Source organism: Euprymna scolopes, chromosome 36 (genome assembly GCF_053919585.1).
Source record: "Euprymna scolopes isolate OS-2025 chromosome 36, ASM5391958v1, whole genome shotgun sequence".
Classification (NCBI taxonomy): Eukaryota; Metazoa; Mollusca; class Cephalopoda; order Sepiida; family Sepiolidae; genus Euprymna; species Euprymna scolopes.
In genome coordinates this window covers 18213421-18233118 of record NC_136517.1, presented here as the reverse complement: position 1 = coordinate 18233118, position 19698 = coordinate 18213421, and the positions used below count along the sequence as shown (strand labels likewise).

At 33.5% G+C, this 19698-nt stretch overlaps 2 protein-coding genes and 1 pseudogene across 5 annotated transcripts in view; 2 read left to right on the top strand and 1 right to left on the bottom strand.

The window, feature by feature from the left end:
- Window positions 1-19698, top strand: part of LOC145260369 (presenilin-1-like) — a 76572-nt gene that overhangs the window by 3455 nt on the left and 53419 nt on the right. The window contains exon 1 of one of the 4 annotated variants that reach the window (XM_080118311.1): window positions 17085-17442. The exons of the other annotated variants lie outside the window; for them this stretch is intronic. Within the exon in view, the coding sequence (XP_079974437.1) occupies window positions 17438-17442 (5 nt within the window). The 5' untranslated portion in view covers window positions 17085-17437. Of the gene's footprint in view, window positions 1-17084; window positions 17443-19698 lie in introns of those variants that run through there. 4 annotated transcript variants of the gene reach the window in all.
- LOC145260830 (U2 spliceosomal RNA) lies at window positions 457-592 on the top strand (annotated as a pseudogene).
- Window positions 2385-2828, bottom strand: LOC145260203 (uncharacterized). Its single transcript, XM_080118026.1, has one exon. The coding sequence runs from the start codon at window positions 2826-2828 to the stop codon at window positions 2385-2387; it is 444 nt and encodes a 147-aa protein (XP_079974152.1).

The window sequence follows — 19698 nt, the reverse complement described above, 5'->3', positions numbered from 1 at the left end:
AAAAAAAAGATATAAAACTGTTTTTCTCTATTTTTAGTCGCGTGCAAGCAACTCTATAAGTCGGTCGGTCGGTCTGTCCGTCCGTAACACTTTTGTGCTTGGCCTTTTTGGTTAAGATCAAAGGTCTGTTAATAGTTGCTGTTCTTAGCTTTTTAAGCTTTTCTTGGCCTTTGGCCAAGATCAACGTGTTTAATTGTAAAAGTTTTTCATTACGGAAATAAACTATATAAAAAGATCAAAGTGTAGTATCTGTTCCGGCAGATACTGCTAGCAAAGACCATATGTGGGGGAAACCCCACATATAAGACCTTGGTCAATGTAGGGGCAACCCTTCATACCAATTGTCACTATTCAGCTCCCCTACTCCCCGGGGAGTTGGTCCCCATTTCCCCTCCACTCCTCACATTAAAAATCGGCCTTGTGCCTAATTTGCTCAGTGGGGGAGCAAATAAATACAGCTTTTCTTGGCCTTTTGGCCAAGATCAAAGTCTAGTATCTGTTCTTACTACATGCTGTACTTATGTTTGTAACTTTGTGATATAAAGTGGGGGATCACTTTTCTGTATTAATTTATGTAAAATGATCACCCACTTTACAACCAGTCAGTCTCAAAGCCATTCAAGTCATTCTCCAGATCATTCAAGTTGTTTTTGAAGGATTCCAGTTATTTTTTTAAGCATTCAAGTCATTCTTAAGGTCATTCAATTCATCCTTAAGTTCATTAAAGTCATTCACTTTTTATTTAAGTCATTTCAGCCCATTTTTCGGTCATTTTAGTTTATCTTTAAGAATTTCATGTCAATCCTACATTCACGCATTCATTCATTACACGAGAACACGCGACTAATAGCTATCGGCCTTGTTTTTTTCAATATGTAACATATTCTTTAAAATGTTTCAGCCAGTGTACTTTCCTACCGGTTTTCGTTTTGGTAGTAGCATTGGCGTTCTGTACAACAGTAGGTTCTGTAAGAAGTTGCTTCAGTGGGGGAATGATTTGAGAATCTTCTACGTATGCTGGTTTAGGTCAGTCCAACACGATAGTGTCTCTTTTCCCGTTTTTTGAAACAGTGAAATATTTAGGTATATATTTAGGAAAGGTATATTGTCTGCCCAGTCTGTGCTGTTCAGACTCATTGCCAGGGAGGTTTTAACTGCCAAATAGTGTGGTCAAGGCTGTTTTGTGGATATCCTCCTCTGCTACGGGAACTTAGTAGTATGCCTTCACTAGATCCAACCTCGAAAACGTTGTTGCGTTCTGTAATCCGATCGCAAAATCGTGGATGTGAGGAATAGGGTATTTGTACATCATTTGTCTTCTGAAATCGCCGCATGGGCGCCAGGATGTACTGTCCGATTTCTGCAGCATGTGTAAGGGAGAAGACCATGCACTTTTTGAGGGTCAGATAATTCCCTGTTGTAGCATGTGCTGAAATTCTTTCTTTGCTATTCGGTATTTATCCGGTTTTAAGCGTCTGGGGGTGGCGTGGATTGGTTGTCCGGTCATTTTAATGTAGTGTTTAGCACTATTCTTGACTGTGTCTGTGTCCCTGAATGGCTGAGACAGCTGCGGATATTTTTTGAGTACTCGACAGATAGAGGGTCCTCAGGAAAGCTGAACTGATACCTGTTGACTGGTATTGAGGGGAGACTCCTATGACCACCAATTTCGTTTGGTTGTCTGTTAATGTGTGGTTAGTCATGTCTACAGACAAGTTGAATTTCGCCAGGAAATCCGCTCCTATTATGGGCGTTGTTACGTCGGCTATGGTAAAAATCTATGTGAAAGTTTGCCTCAAGCCGATGTTGATAGTCGGTGATTTATCCCTGAATGTGGATATCTTGGTACTGTTAGCTACTTGCAAGTGATAAGATTCGGTCGTAATCTTCTGACTGGTCAGTGGCGGGATTATGCTTACTTCGGCGCCAGTGTCTATTAGAAAATTATATCCGTGGGTGCTGTCATGGATATAGAATAGACGACCTTTTACACAGGGTCCAGCGACAGTCGTCGTCTTTACTGGCTGGCATCCTCGTTTCCCTGTTTCATTCTGTTACTGAAGGAACAAGGGTGGGTACAACGTCACGCGTTACTGCCGAATTTACTATGGTAGAGACAGTGATCACCTACTCTGTCGTGTTCCACGTTTCTACTTCTGCTGATACTCCTTCGTCTATAGAGCGACCTGTTGTGATGTGAGCGCCTTCAGTAAGTCCTGCATTTGTTTGGACAGCTTCTCGTCCGTTGCTTTTAGCTCGGCTAGCTCTTTGTCTCTTTGTTGCGTAGGCTGTTGTTGTAGTGAGTTTACTCGGCGTGCCCGGAGGTTCTCATGAATCTGGTCTGCTATTTCCGCCAGTTTGTCAGGTTCTGTTCCTTTTGCTGTTTATGCGAGGATTTGCACTGTTGATGCTGGTAGTTTATCCAGCCACAAACTCCTCATTATGTTCTCCGACATCTTGTTATCTCCCAAAAGGGTGCGCATGTGACGTAACAACTGCGACGGAGTGCGGTCTCCAAGTTCAACCTGCGTAAAGAGGTTGTGTAGCATCGACTCGTTGGATAAGCCACTTTGTTTTAGAATTGCTTCGTTCAGCTGGTTGTAAGGGTTTTCTTGTGGTATAGTTTCGAGTAAATCTATTACCTCCTCCACGATGTCGGTAGGTAATTTCTTGAGCAGGTAAGTGTATTGTGTCCTTAGCGACATTATCTGCTTCGCATCGAATAAAGCTTGAATTTGGATGAACCAGGAGTTGATGTTAGCTGGGTTAAATGCCGGGATGTTTAACGATAGGGTGGCTGGAGATATTTCTGAAAGTGACGAATCCATGCTTTTGTTTCGCTTGATTTAATCCCGAAAATGATTTGGAAGCCTTTAAATTGCCGGTCTTTGCGTAGGCAGGGAGTCCATGTAGACAGATGTCTGCGGTTCCGGTTTAAATGGGAGAATAACATGATGTGGAACTGTAGGGGTAGGACGTGCATGTTTCATTTCACGGTCAGGTGTCACCAATTTAATCTCCCCCCCCCCCAACCTCCCTATGTTAAGATTTTGGATTTGACAGAGGTACGAAAAAGTGGTTAAAAAACAAATATTTAACAGATAAAATAACTAAAATAAGTTACTTTTATACCTAACTGGATAATTTTTAGTGTTTTTACTTTCTTTAAGATGCTTATTCTGTTCTAAATATTATTATGTGAGAACAAGAAAAAAATGGCCACAGTGTGACTCTTACATCTTTGAGGTCTCGATAATCGCTCAAAAATAAAAATTAAACAAAAGACTGGTAGAAACCCACTCAATAAATGTTACTGTGACATTTATTGGGTTGGTTTCTACCAGTATTTTGTGTTAGTCAACAGGATAACCTAATTTGATTTGGGAACAATTCATTTTAAAATTGGTAAAGTCTGATTTTTCTTTAACCTTAGCATCAGATTCCAATCAACATTTTTGCTAATCGGATGATTTCACTTTTTAAAGTTGGTAAATTGTTACTTACTTTCTACCTTAACAATCACCTTTAAAATGACGACTTTTATAGGTTTTCGTTCAGGTATGCTGAAAACGAATATCACATTTAAATTTGCTGCAATTTTCCGGATATTAATGTAATTCCTTATGTTATAAGCAGTGGATATTTTTGTATGCACATAATTTTGGCGCGCTTGTGCATACAAAAATGGTCATCACTTATAATCTAAAGAATTACATTGCTTAATATCCAGAAAACTACTTGTTTGCGGCAAATTTAAATGCGATATTCGTTTTCAGCATATCCCAAAAACCTAAAAGTGTCATTTTAAAGGTGATTGTTGAGGTGGAAAGCAAGCAAGAATTTACCTTAAAATTTGTATGAAAGGTGATAACATATGTACATGAAATGCCTTAGTATATCAAACATCTTGCTACACAACTCCCGACTTGGTATGCCCCTAGAAATCTGACTCTAATCACTGTAAAACCTTACATCTCAAGATGGCTTGTTTGGGATGAATAAAAGATATATATCGATTATTATTGAACAAAAGGAGTGGTGGTGGTGGGGGGGCTGACTCTGGATGATAATTATAATTACATTATTATTTATATTCTTACGAACATGGCTACCTGGCAATGCCTGAGACCATAACACTATCTAACATCTATTTAATTTTTAAGTTTTAACGCTTCCCTTAGAAGAGAAATTCCTTTTTCATGGAAAAAGTGAAAAAATAAGACCTAGGAGGCATTCAGAGCACTACTTAAGGGGGTTTTACTAAAAATGTTTGAGCAAAATTATGCCTGATCAATGTACAACCGACTGCCTTGCTGTTTGTCATATAGAAACAATGTGTAAAGTTACTTAAATCGGCAGGAGCCAAATCAAATCGGACAGTTAATCTTGCCGGAATTTTGGTCGTACATAACAAGGTTTACTAAAATTGTACGACTAAATAATGTACAATTATTTGCTCCTGCTGCTGATTTGCTATTAAAGCAATTTCGATACGAACTAACTACCGGGTTTATCAGCGCAAAATATTGTAAAAATCTATTGTGGTATTAATAAAATAAAAAATAAAATGAATTCACTCACAAGTTTCAGTCAGGAGGTCATTTTTTTGGCAAATATATTTTTAGATTCATATATAAAAAATATTTATAAAAAATAAATATTTTTTAAAATATTCTCTCTTAAGATGAAGATAAATAGATAGATACATAAGTATTTATTTGCATAATGAGCTCCTTAAAAACTGAAACAATTTTTTTTTCCAATTCTTTTTCATTTTTTTTTTTTTTTTTTTTTTTGTTAAAATCTTAAAGAATTTGCCAAAAATAATTACGACTGAGTAAAGTCGTTTTATTGTTGTTTTTTTTTTTATAACATATTTTGCACTAACGGACTCAGTAGATCGCCCGTGTAAGAGGGAATATTTAATAAAAATCAGGATTTCTTTTTTTAGTAAATATCTTTTTAGGTATAGACTTAAAGATATTTGTCAAAAATAACTTCTCGAAACTTCTGAGTAAATTCGTTTTATTGTTTATTACAAGATTGTTTGACGATATTTTATGCTGACGGGCCCAGTCAATCGCCTGCGTCAAAGTTGCTTTAATCAACAGCAGTGGTAATTTGTCGTACATTGATTGTACATAATTTTTAGTTGTACATATTTAGTAAATCCGCTACTGAAGGCATAAAATGAAATTAAGGTTGCCCCCAGAGCACTACTAAAACTAACATTCTCCAACCACTACCTCCTTCTTTGTAGAGAAATGAAAATAGGTAACTAAATTAGGTAAATTAAATCTTTCAATTTGAAAAAAATGGTGACTCATTTCCTGGTCTGTATTAATACATGATAACATTAAAAATCATGTATTAATACATAACATTTAATGACATAAATAGCCAGTTAGGGATTTTTATCCTGGACCCCCAAAATCAAGAAATTAGAGCATTCCAGTCACTGTTGATTTTGCAGTGGGAGTTTAGTTCTGTGCAATTCTAGGAGGTCCACCCTCGCAGAGGTTGTCTTCTCTCTTTGAATAGGAGTTAATTTATTGTTAATCGCCTGAGGCACCCTTATCGAGAAATGCCAACGTGGCTGACCTGGCACTTTTTGTAGGTCAGAGTGCCCCTCCTTGGGGTCGCTGACTTCTCAATCTCACTTTTCAACCCTGGTGTCTCTTTTCTTGCAGTGACAGAAAACTATATACCTTCAGTGATACAAATGGCCACTTGAGCCTCAAAGAATGAATATTTATTTTCGAAATTTTAGATATTTTTTTTCCAAGGTTATGTTGATTGAATAACTTTGTAGGGGTTTGTTGTGTATTTTCGAAATTTTAGCTAAACATGAAAAGAAAACACACAGACAACTGCCGTTTATATTATAGATTATTGTTATTATTAAATAACTGTCAAACCTGCTTAGCAACAAAATCACACCCCTTCACTGTCTCTAAATGCCAGAAAGCTTTCTACTTCGGTAGCTTCTTCCCTCCAACAGCTAGAGTTTGGAATTCCCTTCCTGCTACCTATTTCCCTAACTGTACTGATGTGCAGACATTCAAATGTAATGTAAACCAACATCTTGTTAATCTTTCTTAGTCATAGTCCCAATTAGTAGCCCCTTATGTCCAAGTGGCAATATGCCTTGTTTGGGGTGAAGGTGAGTGAAACAAAAAAAAAAAATTTGGTAAAATTATTTTCTTTAATAAATAAACTGAGAATGCAACTAAAAATATAATAGCTGACTCTCGTTGAGCCACTTGGGATTTCTGTGAAAAAATTAATTAACATGCATGATTGCTGTATCGTGTTGGGCTACGACTATCATGGTTGGACCGATGTCTCTAAAGTGGTCCAAGTGGCATGTTTTTTATTATTATTTAGCAACTGCCACTCTCCCTGTTGAACGAGCACTTGCAGAGTTTGAACATCCAGAGGATTTCGATTCTTGTGAAGTCTGTTTAGAATATTGACAATTCCGAGCCAGTTTATGACTTGAAAGCCACCTGCTTTATAAAAGCCAGTTAGGGCAGTTTATACGGTTAACCAAAATAGCTCAGTGTTACATTGTTAATTACACACTGTTTCTATTTTTGCTTTTTATTTAGGATTCAACCTAATTTAAAAAAAAAAAAAAAAAAAAACTACGGAAAAATCTTTATGTACGTGTTCGTCACAGAACAGAAATAGTATATCAAAAAAATTACGTAAATTGATCAATTAGTTTTATTTTTATAAAGAAAATACTTTTTAAACAATCTAAAGTGATTTAATGTGAAATCGTAAGCATTACAAGTTTGATCTCGCAAATTTGAATTATTGTGGACTTATTTGGCTTTTTTTTTTTCTTTTAGATGAAGATGTGAGACAGTCCCTTTTTTGCTTACTCATAAAATTTGATTTTCTTAGTTAATAATAAAACTCTATGATCAAATCGGGTGATTTTTGGAATATGACATTTTCGTTCCGTGACGAGTACACCATAAAGATATTTTTTTGCATTTTCTGGTTTTTTTTTTTTTTTTTTTTTTTTTTTTGGTTAAATTCTAAATAAGAACTTAAGGCTGCTTCTCCTGCAGTTTACCTTCAACTTTTTACTAGTATACTTTTGCACATTGGACCAAATAATTCATGGGTCACCAGTTATATGCCTTTAGTTTCGTTAACTGAGGTGGTTCATAGCAATGCTGAGATTCTCTGCGTACTTCTATAGTTATCAGATCTCATATGGTGTTACATGGTGTTTTAATAATTCATAAAAATATAACTGGGAAAAAATAAATAAAAATCCATGTTGGCATTTTCTGTCTCTTTTTTTACCAAAAGCATTTATTACTGTTTCTCTCCATCTCAACACCACTTAAGTCTCTTGCCATCATCCATCTTGCTCGGTGTGCACTTTTCTTCTTCAATCTCATGCCGGTCAAAGCCGACTTATTCTTATCTTCAACTTTACACGTCCATTTTCTTTGACAAGCACTTTTTTTTCTCTTGAGCATGTGGTGTCCTTTTTCTTGTTACACCAACTCCCACACACTTTCTAATTTGCATATGCCTGTTTTTCGGCTACTGCTGCTGCTGTTAATATCTTTGGAAGCCAGCCATCCTTCGCTGCTGCTGATATTTTCCTTACACTCATATAAAAGTAGGCAAGGAGCAAATTCCCATTTCACGAATCCTCTTAGTCAGAAAAGCGGTATATCCACACTTTTGTTTGTTACAATCAAAGAATGTAAAAATAAAAATAAAAATCTTTTTACCCCCAAACAAGTCAAAAGTCATATTGCAATTTGGGGTCATGTCTAACAGGGAACTGTGGATAGTTGAGCAGTTAGATGTCTGTTCACATTACATTTAAACTTCTGCATGTTAGTACAGTCATGGAAACAGGGAAAGGAATTCCAAAGTCTAGCAGTCCGAGGGTTGAAACTAATGTAGTAGAAGGCTTTCCAGTATCTAGGGATCTTAACAGCGAAGGGGTGGGATTTTGCGTCAATTTTGAGTATGTATATTGATAGGGTGCAAGTGCAAGGAGTTCATCAGAGCACATTCCATTAAAGTACTTGTAAAACAAATAGAGGGATGCAACATTACAGTGATGGGACAGGGATTGGAGCTTGGTTGATAATGCGTGACCTATTAAATTGGAGACTCTCTTTTTTATTTTTTTTTTTGGGGGGGGGGCTATCTAAGAGTGAGAAACTAGTGGTGGATGCACCAGTTCATATGTGGCTGATGTTTTCATGTGAAAACTCTAATTTTAGTTAAAATAATTTGAAACAAAGTTTGAAATTTATTTCGTTTTTTGGCTTATCAGAATTTTGTAGAAAAAAATTCAAATTCAAATGACAAAAATCTTAGTTTAGAAATGTATAAAATGGATAAACGAAAGGGTGTGTGAAAAAATGTGAAATCCATATTCGTCATTTATTTGACAAAAAAAACAATAAAAACAACTGCTGCTGTACAGATTAATTATATGTCCATAAACTGACTTACATTAAAAAGCACAAAAAAGGTGCTTGTCCAAAATTCAACCTAATTAAAAAAGAAAAAAAGAAAGAAAAGTCTTTGATATACGTACACGTCACAGAACATAAATATTATATTCCAAAAATCACGTAAAATAATCCAATATTTTTTTTTAATTTTTGTATAAGAAACCTTTTTTTACTGATTTACTATTAATTGTAGCCATTACAAGATTGATCTTTATCTCTATTTCTGGAGAGGTTGTTAAATGGGAGATAACCATAGATTAATATTAAAGATAGCAAAATAGGACATGCCATTTGCATTTCCTAATAAAATTTGATTTTCTTTAGTTAAAAAAAAATAAACTACTTGATTTTAGAAACAGCGATCGTGGGAGCATATATATATATATATATATATATATATATATATATATATATTTATAGTAATGAAGTTAAGCTAAAAAAATAAATTTTCAATGATGAGACAAACCTATCAGGATAAAAATAAGCCCAACCTGATTAAGAGAAGCAAAAATTAGAATAAGTTAAAAGGATAAAGAGTAAAGTTACAAACAAACTTTATTTCATTATCAAGTCAATAAGGTTTATAGAAAGGAGAATACGGGGAAAAAACCTCTTTGGACCATGGCATTTCGATGCTAAATGCTTCTCATCAGAAGAGGAGAAAAACCGGCATTATACAAAGATAACAGTAAAATGACATCAAATTGAAAAACATTCAGATTAGAAATGAAAAAAAAATTTCAAAGGGGGATTAAAAGATGGAGACAAAAGAGAGAACATAAAAGAACCAATATGAAAATATTTTTTTTTTTTTTTAAATAAAAAAAAATATTTTTTAATAAAAAAATTTTTTTTTTAAATTTAAGAGAATTAAAAAACCTTTTTTCAAATTTTAAAGCGAATTTTAAATTTCCCAAAAATTGAAAAATATGAAAAAAAAAATTTCTTTTTAATCTTAAAAAAAGAAAAATGAGGAAAACATATTTCAGCATATTTTATGACCGGGCCATGCCGGGCTGCCACTATTACATATTGAATACAATATAATAATCGATAGAGAATTGATTCCATAATAATAAATATGAAATCTTCATAAATTAAAATATCATATTTAAGTGTATTTTACTACCGGGCAATGCCAAGCAGCTTGCTAGTATATTAGAAAAGAAAGCAGTAGAATTAACAGATTTGCATTTTAAATAGTTAAAATGGAAAAGTTATAAGTAATCCAGTGTTTTAAACACTCAAACATCCATTAATCTTATCATTAATTTTATCACAAATTAATAGCATTTATGAATCTTACCTTAGATAAGTTATGTTTCATTTTCTTTAGACTTTTATAAAACTAGCAGAACCTGTATCCTGGCATTGCCTAGGGGGTAATTAAAGAATGAATTAACTATAAAAAGGAATAACTATTAAATTATTGTAAGTTGATTAAACTAAGATTTAAATTGTTGTTCAAAAAGTTAGCACCCCTCACCCCCACCTGAAATAAGGCTTGTAAATTCTATTAAGTTTCAATGCAAATAAGTCACAAAGAGATATGTAAAAAAAAAAAAAATATTGTGATATGAAGCATAAGAAATATATTGGTTTTTGCATTGGCTATTTGCTTTTTCAATTCTCCTAAATACTTGAAATGGATTTGCATGGCAATTTGTACTTGCTGCCTTTTTTTTTGTGTTATAACCAAAGTACCAAGTTTCAATTACAAAAAGTTTCAATACTTAGCATTAAATAGAACTCATACATATACATTTATTTCAAAATTATTATGTCATTCTATAATTTATACCCATAATAATTGTTGAAAAAAAAAATTCCAGGCAATTGCTTTAAGTTTACCAATCTTATTTTTTTCTAATTTTGGAACTCTACAAGGTTTCAGTATGGAAGCCAATGCTAATCAATTTTTACATCTTCGACTTGTTATACTGAATTGGTACTGCTAAATGTACTTTTTGGAGTGATGAATGAATAAGCTTTTGATTCTGCTTATCTATATATATAAAAGTGAAAATGTATGTATGTACGCTTCTCCTCGATGTCCACAAAAGGCTTCTTTCAGAGGAGCGCTCGCTCGCTTCGCAACTTAAAACTTTTTATATCATCTATAAATTGTAATATCTCACACTTAACCACGGAGCTCGCCTATCTATTTAATTTTATTGACTTTCAAACGTTAATTATTCCATATTTTCCGCATCGGCACGCATTACATTCGGTTTTCGGTATAAACAAAAAGCGAAACTCAACTCTAATCACCGGTCCAGAGCCAGTGGTCTCTAGAGAGCTGAGTAACGTTTGTTCAATGTCGACTTCATCATATCAGACGGTAGCTTTCATTTCGAGACGAGACACTCCCCCTAATAAACAGGGAGCTAGTTTTCCCCGAACTTAGTTAAAAACAAACAAACCGATTTATTTATTTATTTAAAAACTGTCCCGCACACAATCGTAACTGCTGTATAGCTATCGCCGTCACGCCAATCAAAAACGCGCACCTGTTTTTTTTATCACACTTTACTATTTTCCAACTGCGCGTCGTCAAGGCTTCCGTTTTTTTTTAACACACACCTACAAACACCCGGGCAACGCCGGGTACCCCTCGTTAGTTTCTTTGAAAAGAAAATTAATTTAAAATGTCTCTTTTTTCTTTTTTTTTTTTTTTTTTTTTTTTTTTTACTGCATAGATTTTTTTTAAGCAATTTTAGTTTATGTACAAATTATTATAAATTTACATATACAACTATATATATATATATATATATATATATATTTCTTCAGTGGTGAAAAAACCCAGACAAGATTGCTCAATGTGTAGTCAGAGAAGTATATAGGAAATTTATTGCTGTGAGTCCAGAATGAATTTACATTTTGTTTCCGCTAGGAAGATATCATCTGAAGATGAGAGATCCGACCAGCTCCGTCAGAATTCATAGATTTGAGTCCATTTATGAATTCTGACGAAGCTGGTCGGATCTCTCCTCATCTTCAGAGGATATCTTCCTAGCAGAAACAAAATGTAAATTCATTCTGGACTCACAACAATAAATTTCCTATATATATATATATATATATATATATATTAATTTACTTGTCTGTCCGTGTAGTGTCACAAAAAATCTATCATTGTAAACATTAATTAATGAGAAATGAATTACTTCCCTTTATAGTCACTCTTTATCAATTTAAAATCATTAAAACCATTTCCTCTCCAAAAATTAAAAAAAAAAAAAAACATGACTGTCTGTTTATGGTTTCAAATTAGCTATTTTATTTTATAATTAAAAAAAAAAAGTCATGTTGAGAGGAGACTATATATAGTTTCTTTTTAATATTAAAAAAAAAATGTGCAGGTAAATTGGCATCCATTCCTTTATAATTTATATTAAAAATTATTCAGAAAACAAAACAAAACGATGTGTTGTGTTGAATTTTCATTGAAAAAATTCAAAAATTTTTTACTTCAATTCATTTTAGCTTTAAAAATTTAAAAAAAGATGTTTTAAATTCATTATTTGTTTTACTTTTATTCATTATATATAAATAAAATGAATAAAAATAAAATAAAACAAATAATGAATTTAAAACATTTTTTTTTAAATTTCGAACTAGCGTGGAATTTCCACGGGTTCTGCTAGTTACTATTACCTAGTGTTTCATGCTTATAGTCTTCAGTGAAGGAAATGATAATGACAATCAAAGAATTTGAATCCAGCTGCAAAGTCATATTTGACTCTGCAATCTGATATTCAATCCCTAAATCAACATTAGTTCACATGGCGAAGAAAAAAATATTACTCTATATAATGTCATATCAGCAGGACATGCAATAAGTGTAGTCATATAGTGTTCAACAGCAGAGGCTGGAATTTCGCTTTATTCCTAGTTTTACTACCTATCCTTTTTGGTTCCCCGACAAAAGGAGAGTGGACCTTGAATTCACCCTCATCCATTCGTCTCTCTGCACTTTTCTCAATAACTATGGCTTGGAATTTTTTTGAAATTTTGCACAAACATTAAACATGATATGAGTAAAAACAAGTAACAGAACGGATTTTTCGTGAAAACTCTGGTTGCCCCCCCCCCAGGGGTGCTAAAATTGACACTTTTGTGCTTATTAAAAAAATAAATTGATGCCTTGAATTTTTATAAAACTTTCTGAAAAGTTGTAACTAACTGATTTCTATATAATTTTATTTGTCTATACTTTGCGATAACTCTTGGGTGTGTCCCAGGGGCTCTTTTAAGGCTAATAAAACACTCCATTTTTGGGACTATTTTACCATATTTGTCCAAAATTTTCTGTGTATGTCTATTTAGCAGTTTTGCATGGTGCTGAACTCAAATTTAAACATTTTAAGGCCTAAAACTGCACTATTTGTTCATTTTCACCAGGATTTAACATCCCTTGGGGACTTTGGACTTTAAATGGGGGGGGGGCAAATTTGTTATGTCTCGTTCACTGTGCACTCACGGGGGACCATGCATGCTTCAGTTGCTTTGTTTGTTTTTATGGAGAGGCGATAACAATATTTTCATATAATTATTTATTACTTGCAGGGATACTCGGCATTTGCCTACGTTGTGTTTGGACACGCATGCTATACTTAAGACAGGGTTCACACAGGCTTGAAAAGTCCTTGAATTTTAACTTTTTCCCTGAAAAAGGCCTTATTTCTTCTATTACCTTGAAAAAATGTGTTGTGAGGGTACAAATAACCCCTATTTGAGTACTAAGTGGACTCAACCAGTCCTATGAATAACACTGGTTTCAGGGACTAAATACCATGCCATGACTTTATACCATGTTTAACTGCATTCTATGAACACGTTCCTCTCATACCACTTTAGTGGCTCCTGTATTCTTTATGATAAATACATATTATATTTTATGCACTTTACACTACTTGTGGTTTCTTTCATTTGTAACCCCCTAGCACGGGTCTACAACAAAATGTTTGAAAATATGGAAAATGTCTTGAAAGGCCTTGAAAATTGTATTCTTTATGTCCAATAAAAGTTTGTGTCAAAATATTAAAAATAAAATCGAAATAAATACTATTAAATTATTGTTTAAGTATTAATGAAAATAACCGTAAAGATATTTTTAAAATATTGAAAATAAAATCGAAATACATTGTTTTGAAATTGCATCATAATATTGTGGATACAAGAGTTACGTCCCATTATCACAAAACAAAACTACCTCTGAGACGTGACTTTATTTTTTTTTTCGACCCCGACGGCCTAGTTTTCAATTATAACAATTTTTTTTTCTCACCCTTTTTGGGAGGAGGGCGGGGGGGGAGTCAAATTTCCCTCTATTTTTGCTGTAATTTATAATTTAATTTTTGAGGGGGAGAGGAGTAGTGACGGCCGCCATAAAAAAAAAATGACTGCCCCTCCTGCCTTTAAAAAAGCCTTCTCTTTTGCAGACAGACTTTCCAATGGCGAATTCCTCCTCCCTCTCCAAAAAAAAAAAAAAAGAAAAAAAATATCTGATAACCTAAAATTCGAGCTGAAAAAAAAATGGAGAAGACTGTAGCTATCTTGGTTGGAAATTTAAGTTGTAAAGAGAGTTAATATTTGAGATTAAATAAAAAAAAAAAGCATTTAAAACTACTTCAAAACACCAAAAAATGATGCCGGTTGGTTGTAAAGTAACTGTTATTGGCTATGGTAACATTGATTTGTTGTATGTTTGATTTTTAACACTTTCAAATCTCTGTGGATTGTAAAACAAACCCCAAATTTTGTTTTGAAAACTTAAATTTTGTCTGGAGAAGGCCTTGAAAATGGACATTGAGAAAATCTGTACGAACTCTGCACGATATTGAACACTTTTTGATTATTATATACCACTTCGATTCTTGGCAACACTAAATTTTCTTGTAAATTTTTAATTCACATTTGTTTGCTTCAATGCCACAAATAAGAGTTTTTTGACATATGGATCTACCATCCGTTAGTTGGTAATCGATTAAAAGTATGATGCAAAAAAAAAAAAAAAAATATCGACCATGATGTGTGGGCGGGGGCGGGTAATGAATATTTTTAGCTATTTTGTGGGGTTGGGAAGCAAACTCAAATGATGGAAAAATACTTGTTTGTGGCGATGGGACAGATGTTAGAGCTTGTTTGGGGTGAAAAAAAGTAAAAAAAAAAAGTAAAAAAAACACAAGTTCTAAAATATAATTTTTTTTTTTTTACATCACCTAAAAAGTAAGATCAGATTTTTTTTTCGGGGTGGTGGAGGGGTGAAAATGGGTTCAGTGTGTACAAATTTACCTTTTCTATTTTAAAAATCAAAAAAACTTGCTTTTTACTTGTACATAGGTTAGACGTGAATTAAGCTACATCCTCATGTTTTGTACTCTGGGTGTGTACAAAGATAAACATGGACTCATTGGTATTCCCTCATGAGAGTGGCTCAGGCGACCAGCAGTGTTCACCACTCTCAAAATTGGAGGTAATGTCCGCAGAGATTGCTTTGTCATGGTTTGCCAACTAACCACTCCTATGTTGGTAAACAAAAACATGCTGTCGGTTGAAATATGCTTATGACCTCATGTGCTAAATATACAATGACCGTTTTCAAACAACAAAGAGAAAACAAAAAACTTCATCTTTCACAAACTGAACAAAAACAAAGGACTATTATTTGAACCTAAATTAAAATAAATACAGTTAATAAACAGCAAAGACACTTTTAACTGTAAGTAATATGGTACGAAATTAATTATAATTATTCATTGTTTAGCAACACCATCACTGGTTGTAGAGTCGGTAACTAACCGCTCTCCACAAAATCAGCAGTTTTCACAGCAAATCATCTGTTCAGCTCTGAAGGTAGGAACGCTTCTATTTCAACTTGACAAGTCAAGTCTGTGGACCCAGTCACCGTGGGGATCAGGGCCAGTGGCAGTACCCAGACGGCTCTTTTCAGGGCTACTCAACAAACTAATTATGCAAATCACAAAGTACTTGTGTGCAATACACATTCGGCTCTTTACTGTTGCCTCTTACAGCCTGCCACACCAATTCCTGCAACTTCCAATGCCTCTGGCTGATTCGAGTCGAGTCCTGCAGCTTCCATAAATAAAAATAACTGCCATAAATAAATATGACCGCTGGCTCGAGCCAAGCCCTGCAGCTTCCAGCTGGCTCGAGCCGACCCCCTCCAGCTTTCAGCGGCTTCCCATTTCGTTTCTGAAGCTCCAACGCTTCCAGCCACCAGCTTCTGTGACCCACTAGGTGTATCAGAATTTTTGTAGGAATTTTTGACACCCCTAACACGAAACTGCGAATAAAATATAAAAATCTCGTAATTTCTCTGTTAAAAGTGGGTTATTTATTTTCTTTATGGATTATACTTCCAAAATAAACTATTAAAGTTGTTTTAAAAGTAATAGAATTTTTTTTTTTTTAAACAGTAATGAATTTTCCAAACTCAATATTTTTCAATTTTTAAACTTTAAAAATCTATCAAAATTTTTCTATTGATTCTATTTTAACGATATTTTCAGGGTCAATGTGAAATTTTATGTTCTTTCCAATAAACCGAATATAATATTTTAGACAAACGTTTTTTTTTAATTCACGCCCCCCCCCATTTTCAAGTTTCTATTAAAAAGTAAATAATTAATTTACTCACAAATTGAAGAGAAAAGGTCAATAAATAATATATTCAAATTTAAAACAAAAAAAAACGTAGTGCTTTTTAGAATTTTACCTGTAAAGTTTTTTTTTTTAAACCACGTTATTTTTTAATTTTTTTTTAATGGAATCTTGGTCCTTGCTCCTTTAATTGAAAAAAAAAAAATAGGGCTTGAATTACATTTTTCGAGGAGTTATAAGCTTGGAAAGACAGGGGGTCGAATAATTCACGCCTCCCATTTTGAAATGTCTATTAAAAAGTAAATAATTAATTTATGTACCAAAGTCTTATATATCACAAATTGAAGAGAAAAGGTCAATAAATAATATATTTAAATTTAAAACAAAAAAAAAAGAACTGTTTTTTAGAAATTTACCTGTAAAGTCCGAAGTTTAAACCCTTTTTTTAAAAAAAAAAGACACGTTGTTTTTTTTTTTTAATGAAACCTTGGTCCTTGCTCCTTCAATTGAAAAAAAAAATTAGGGCTTGAATTACATTTTTCGAGGAGTTATAAGCTTGGAAAGATGGGGTGGAATTATTCACTATTTTCACGAAATTTCTGACACATTTAGACCCACTGACGTCCGGCTACTTGCTCCAGTGCCTACTGACGTTCAGCTACCAGTTGCTACGTAAAGGACCCAAAAATTAACAACTCTCGCCCCGGCTGATCCTGAATCCATGGCCATACTTTTTTTTACCAGTTATTTCATGGTAAAAATATAACATAATACACGTCGTCTTAAACTGAACATCTGTATTTATGATCCTTGTTTCCTATTGCCTTGTATCTACTTTATTAGTTGTACGGTCGATTGGCACCTTCACACGCCTCTCGCCCCTCTGCAACAGCTTCCTGAAACAGAGTAAACTCTTACTGCAATGGTTTTTGTTTTGTTTGTTTGTTTGTTTGTTTAAATGTGCGTATAATGTCATGAGATGCGGCTTTTTTTTTTTTTTAGGTGGACAATCGTCATTGTTGAAAGTTTTTTGTTGCGAGAGAACGAGAAAGTGTTGTTTTTGTTTGTTTTTTTTTTTCTTTTAATCGCCGCCGCCGACCCGTACACTCGAAAAGTTGTGACAACAGAGAAAAACAGTGAACATGGGGGTGAAAAAATAGCATCTTTTAAAACAGAAAACTTTAAATTAGTCTGTTTCGCTGAATTCATTAAATTTGTCAAGTTTTACCATCATTTCTGATTTCATTTTTTTTAAACAATACAAAAAAAACCACAAGACTTTTCGTATTTTCTGGACTTTAACAATGAGGTGAGTTTCTCTCTCCTAACTTTGATAATCGTTCGTGTTAAGTTTAAGTCGTTATATAAGCATTACTTTAAAAAATAAAAACTTTCAGATTTTTTTTCATTATTGACTAAAAAATGAAATTAAAAAAATTAATCTCGTAGAAAAAAAAAAAAAAAGGATTGTGTACGTTTTTATCGTCCCATATTTACACTTTTAAAAGAACATTTCGAATATGATTATTCGATTTGTAGATTTAAAATGTGACAAAGTAAAAAAATATATATTAAATATAGATTTTTTTTTCTTTTCAATTTTGATATTAGAGGAAAAACAAAAAAACAAACTTAATAATTCGAGAGAGAGAAAATAATTGAACTCTTAAATAACACTAACTTTTGTTTCCGTTAAATTCAGGTTGCTCCCTTTTTTTTTTATCGATTTTTTTTTTTTTTTTTTTTTAGTATCTTTTGTTTATCAAGGTTTTAGGTGAAAGAGCACAGATTAGGTAAACATACCAAGAAGTGCCTTTCTAAATAATAAGCTTGCTTATCATGGGGCGACCGGAAATGAAGTGGAAACGGCAATCGTAAACATAACCATTTTAAAACTACAAATTGAATAATCGTATAGAAATGATGTCTTTTTGAAAAAAAATTTAGGACATTGAAAACGTATATACATCCGAAATATAAACAGAAAGTTTGCTTTTTATTTATTTATTTATTTTTTTAAACATATTTCCGATTTAATATTTTTTTTTTTCTTTTTTATTTTGATTTAGATTTTGAACTCTCTTCTCTCTTCTTTCCCTCACCCCCAATTAATTCGCATAACAAAGTTATTGTTTGCAAATCCTTCCCAAGGGCGTGTTGGTGTCGCTAGTAGGACATTTTGAAGACGTTTTATTTTATACTAGCAGAACTTGTTAACCGGCGTTGCCCGGTGGAAGAATGCCCCCCCCCCCAGAAAAATTAAAGGGTAAAACTTGCGGAGAATGCGATTAGAATTTTACAGTTGCTATAAAAATGGAACGGAAATTGAAATTTTGTTCTGTTTTAATCTTTTTTATGTGCCCCCCCCCCTAAACGAAAGTAATCGAAAGAATAACATTCAACAATCATACCTTTTTATATATAAATAAAACGATTTTTTTTAATAAAAATAAAACTTTATCATTAACAAAAACGAAATAATTTAATTTTTAAATGAAAACGTCAAAAGTGTTTTTTTTTTTTTTTTTTTTTTTATACATGAGTCCAACTCACCGTTCACATTGGAAGTGTCAACCTTTATAGGTTTTCGGGTACGCTTACAATGAATAAACACCTCAGCCTTCCCATGCTAAGAACGACTTTCAGAATACACACCCAACCTCCCCATGTTAAGAATAGCTTTCGGAATAGACACTCCTCCAACCTTGTGAGCATACCTGAAAACCTATATAAGCTGACATGTCGAATGTGAATGATGAGTTGGATGCAATGTAAAAATGTACGAAATTTAAAACGGAAAGAAATTTAAATTTTCGTTCCATTTTTTACGACCGTAAAACAGCATTCTCCGCAAGTTTTTCCAATTAAAGTATGGTTGTTGTTGTTGTTGCCCAACCTCCTCATGTTAAGAACGGCTTTCTGAATAGACACCCCCAACCTCCCTATGTCAAGAAGGATTTTTGGAATAACCCCCCCCCCAACCTCCTCATATCAAGAAGGGGTTTTGGAATAGACACCTCCAACCTCCTCATGTCAAGAAAGGTTTTTGGAATAGACACCTCCAACCTCCTCATTTCTTCTTTAAATGATCTTCATACTGGAAGTTATATCGACAAGTTGACAAAAGAAAACTAATTAACACAACATTTTCTTAGCCTTTACACACAGTAGACATAGAAAGACACGTCTTGTTTATTCACATATTTACAAAGTGAAGAGGAAAAGACATGTCATACACTCATTTATATATACAAAGAGCAGATAACTCCAAATTACCCAATGCTAAAACACACATCATCACAAAACAAAGGGGAGCAACTGAAAGTTTCTTACATCACTGAAAAATAAGCAAAATCTTGAACCATCAAAAGGAGATAATTTTTCAAGCATTAAAACCCAACAACATTGATAAATTTCCAATACTGCCCCTTAATGTAAATAGGGTTTCATGTCAGTCTTCCAAAACAGTTCCTTGGGTTTCATTAGCAGTCTGCTCACAAGTCCCTTTATTTTATTTTTCCCAGGCATTGTTTACTTCTCTGTAACTCCTTAGAACGTTTCTTCA

Excerpts from the sequence above, each read along its gene's own strand:
- LOC145260203 (XM_080118026.1), bottom strand. The coding sequence starts at position 2,828 with ATGGATTCGTCACTTTCAGAAATATCTCCAGCCACCCTATCGTTAAAC.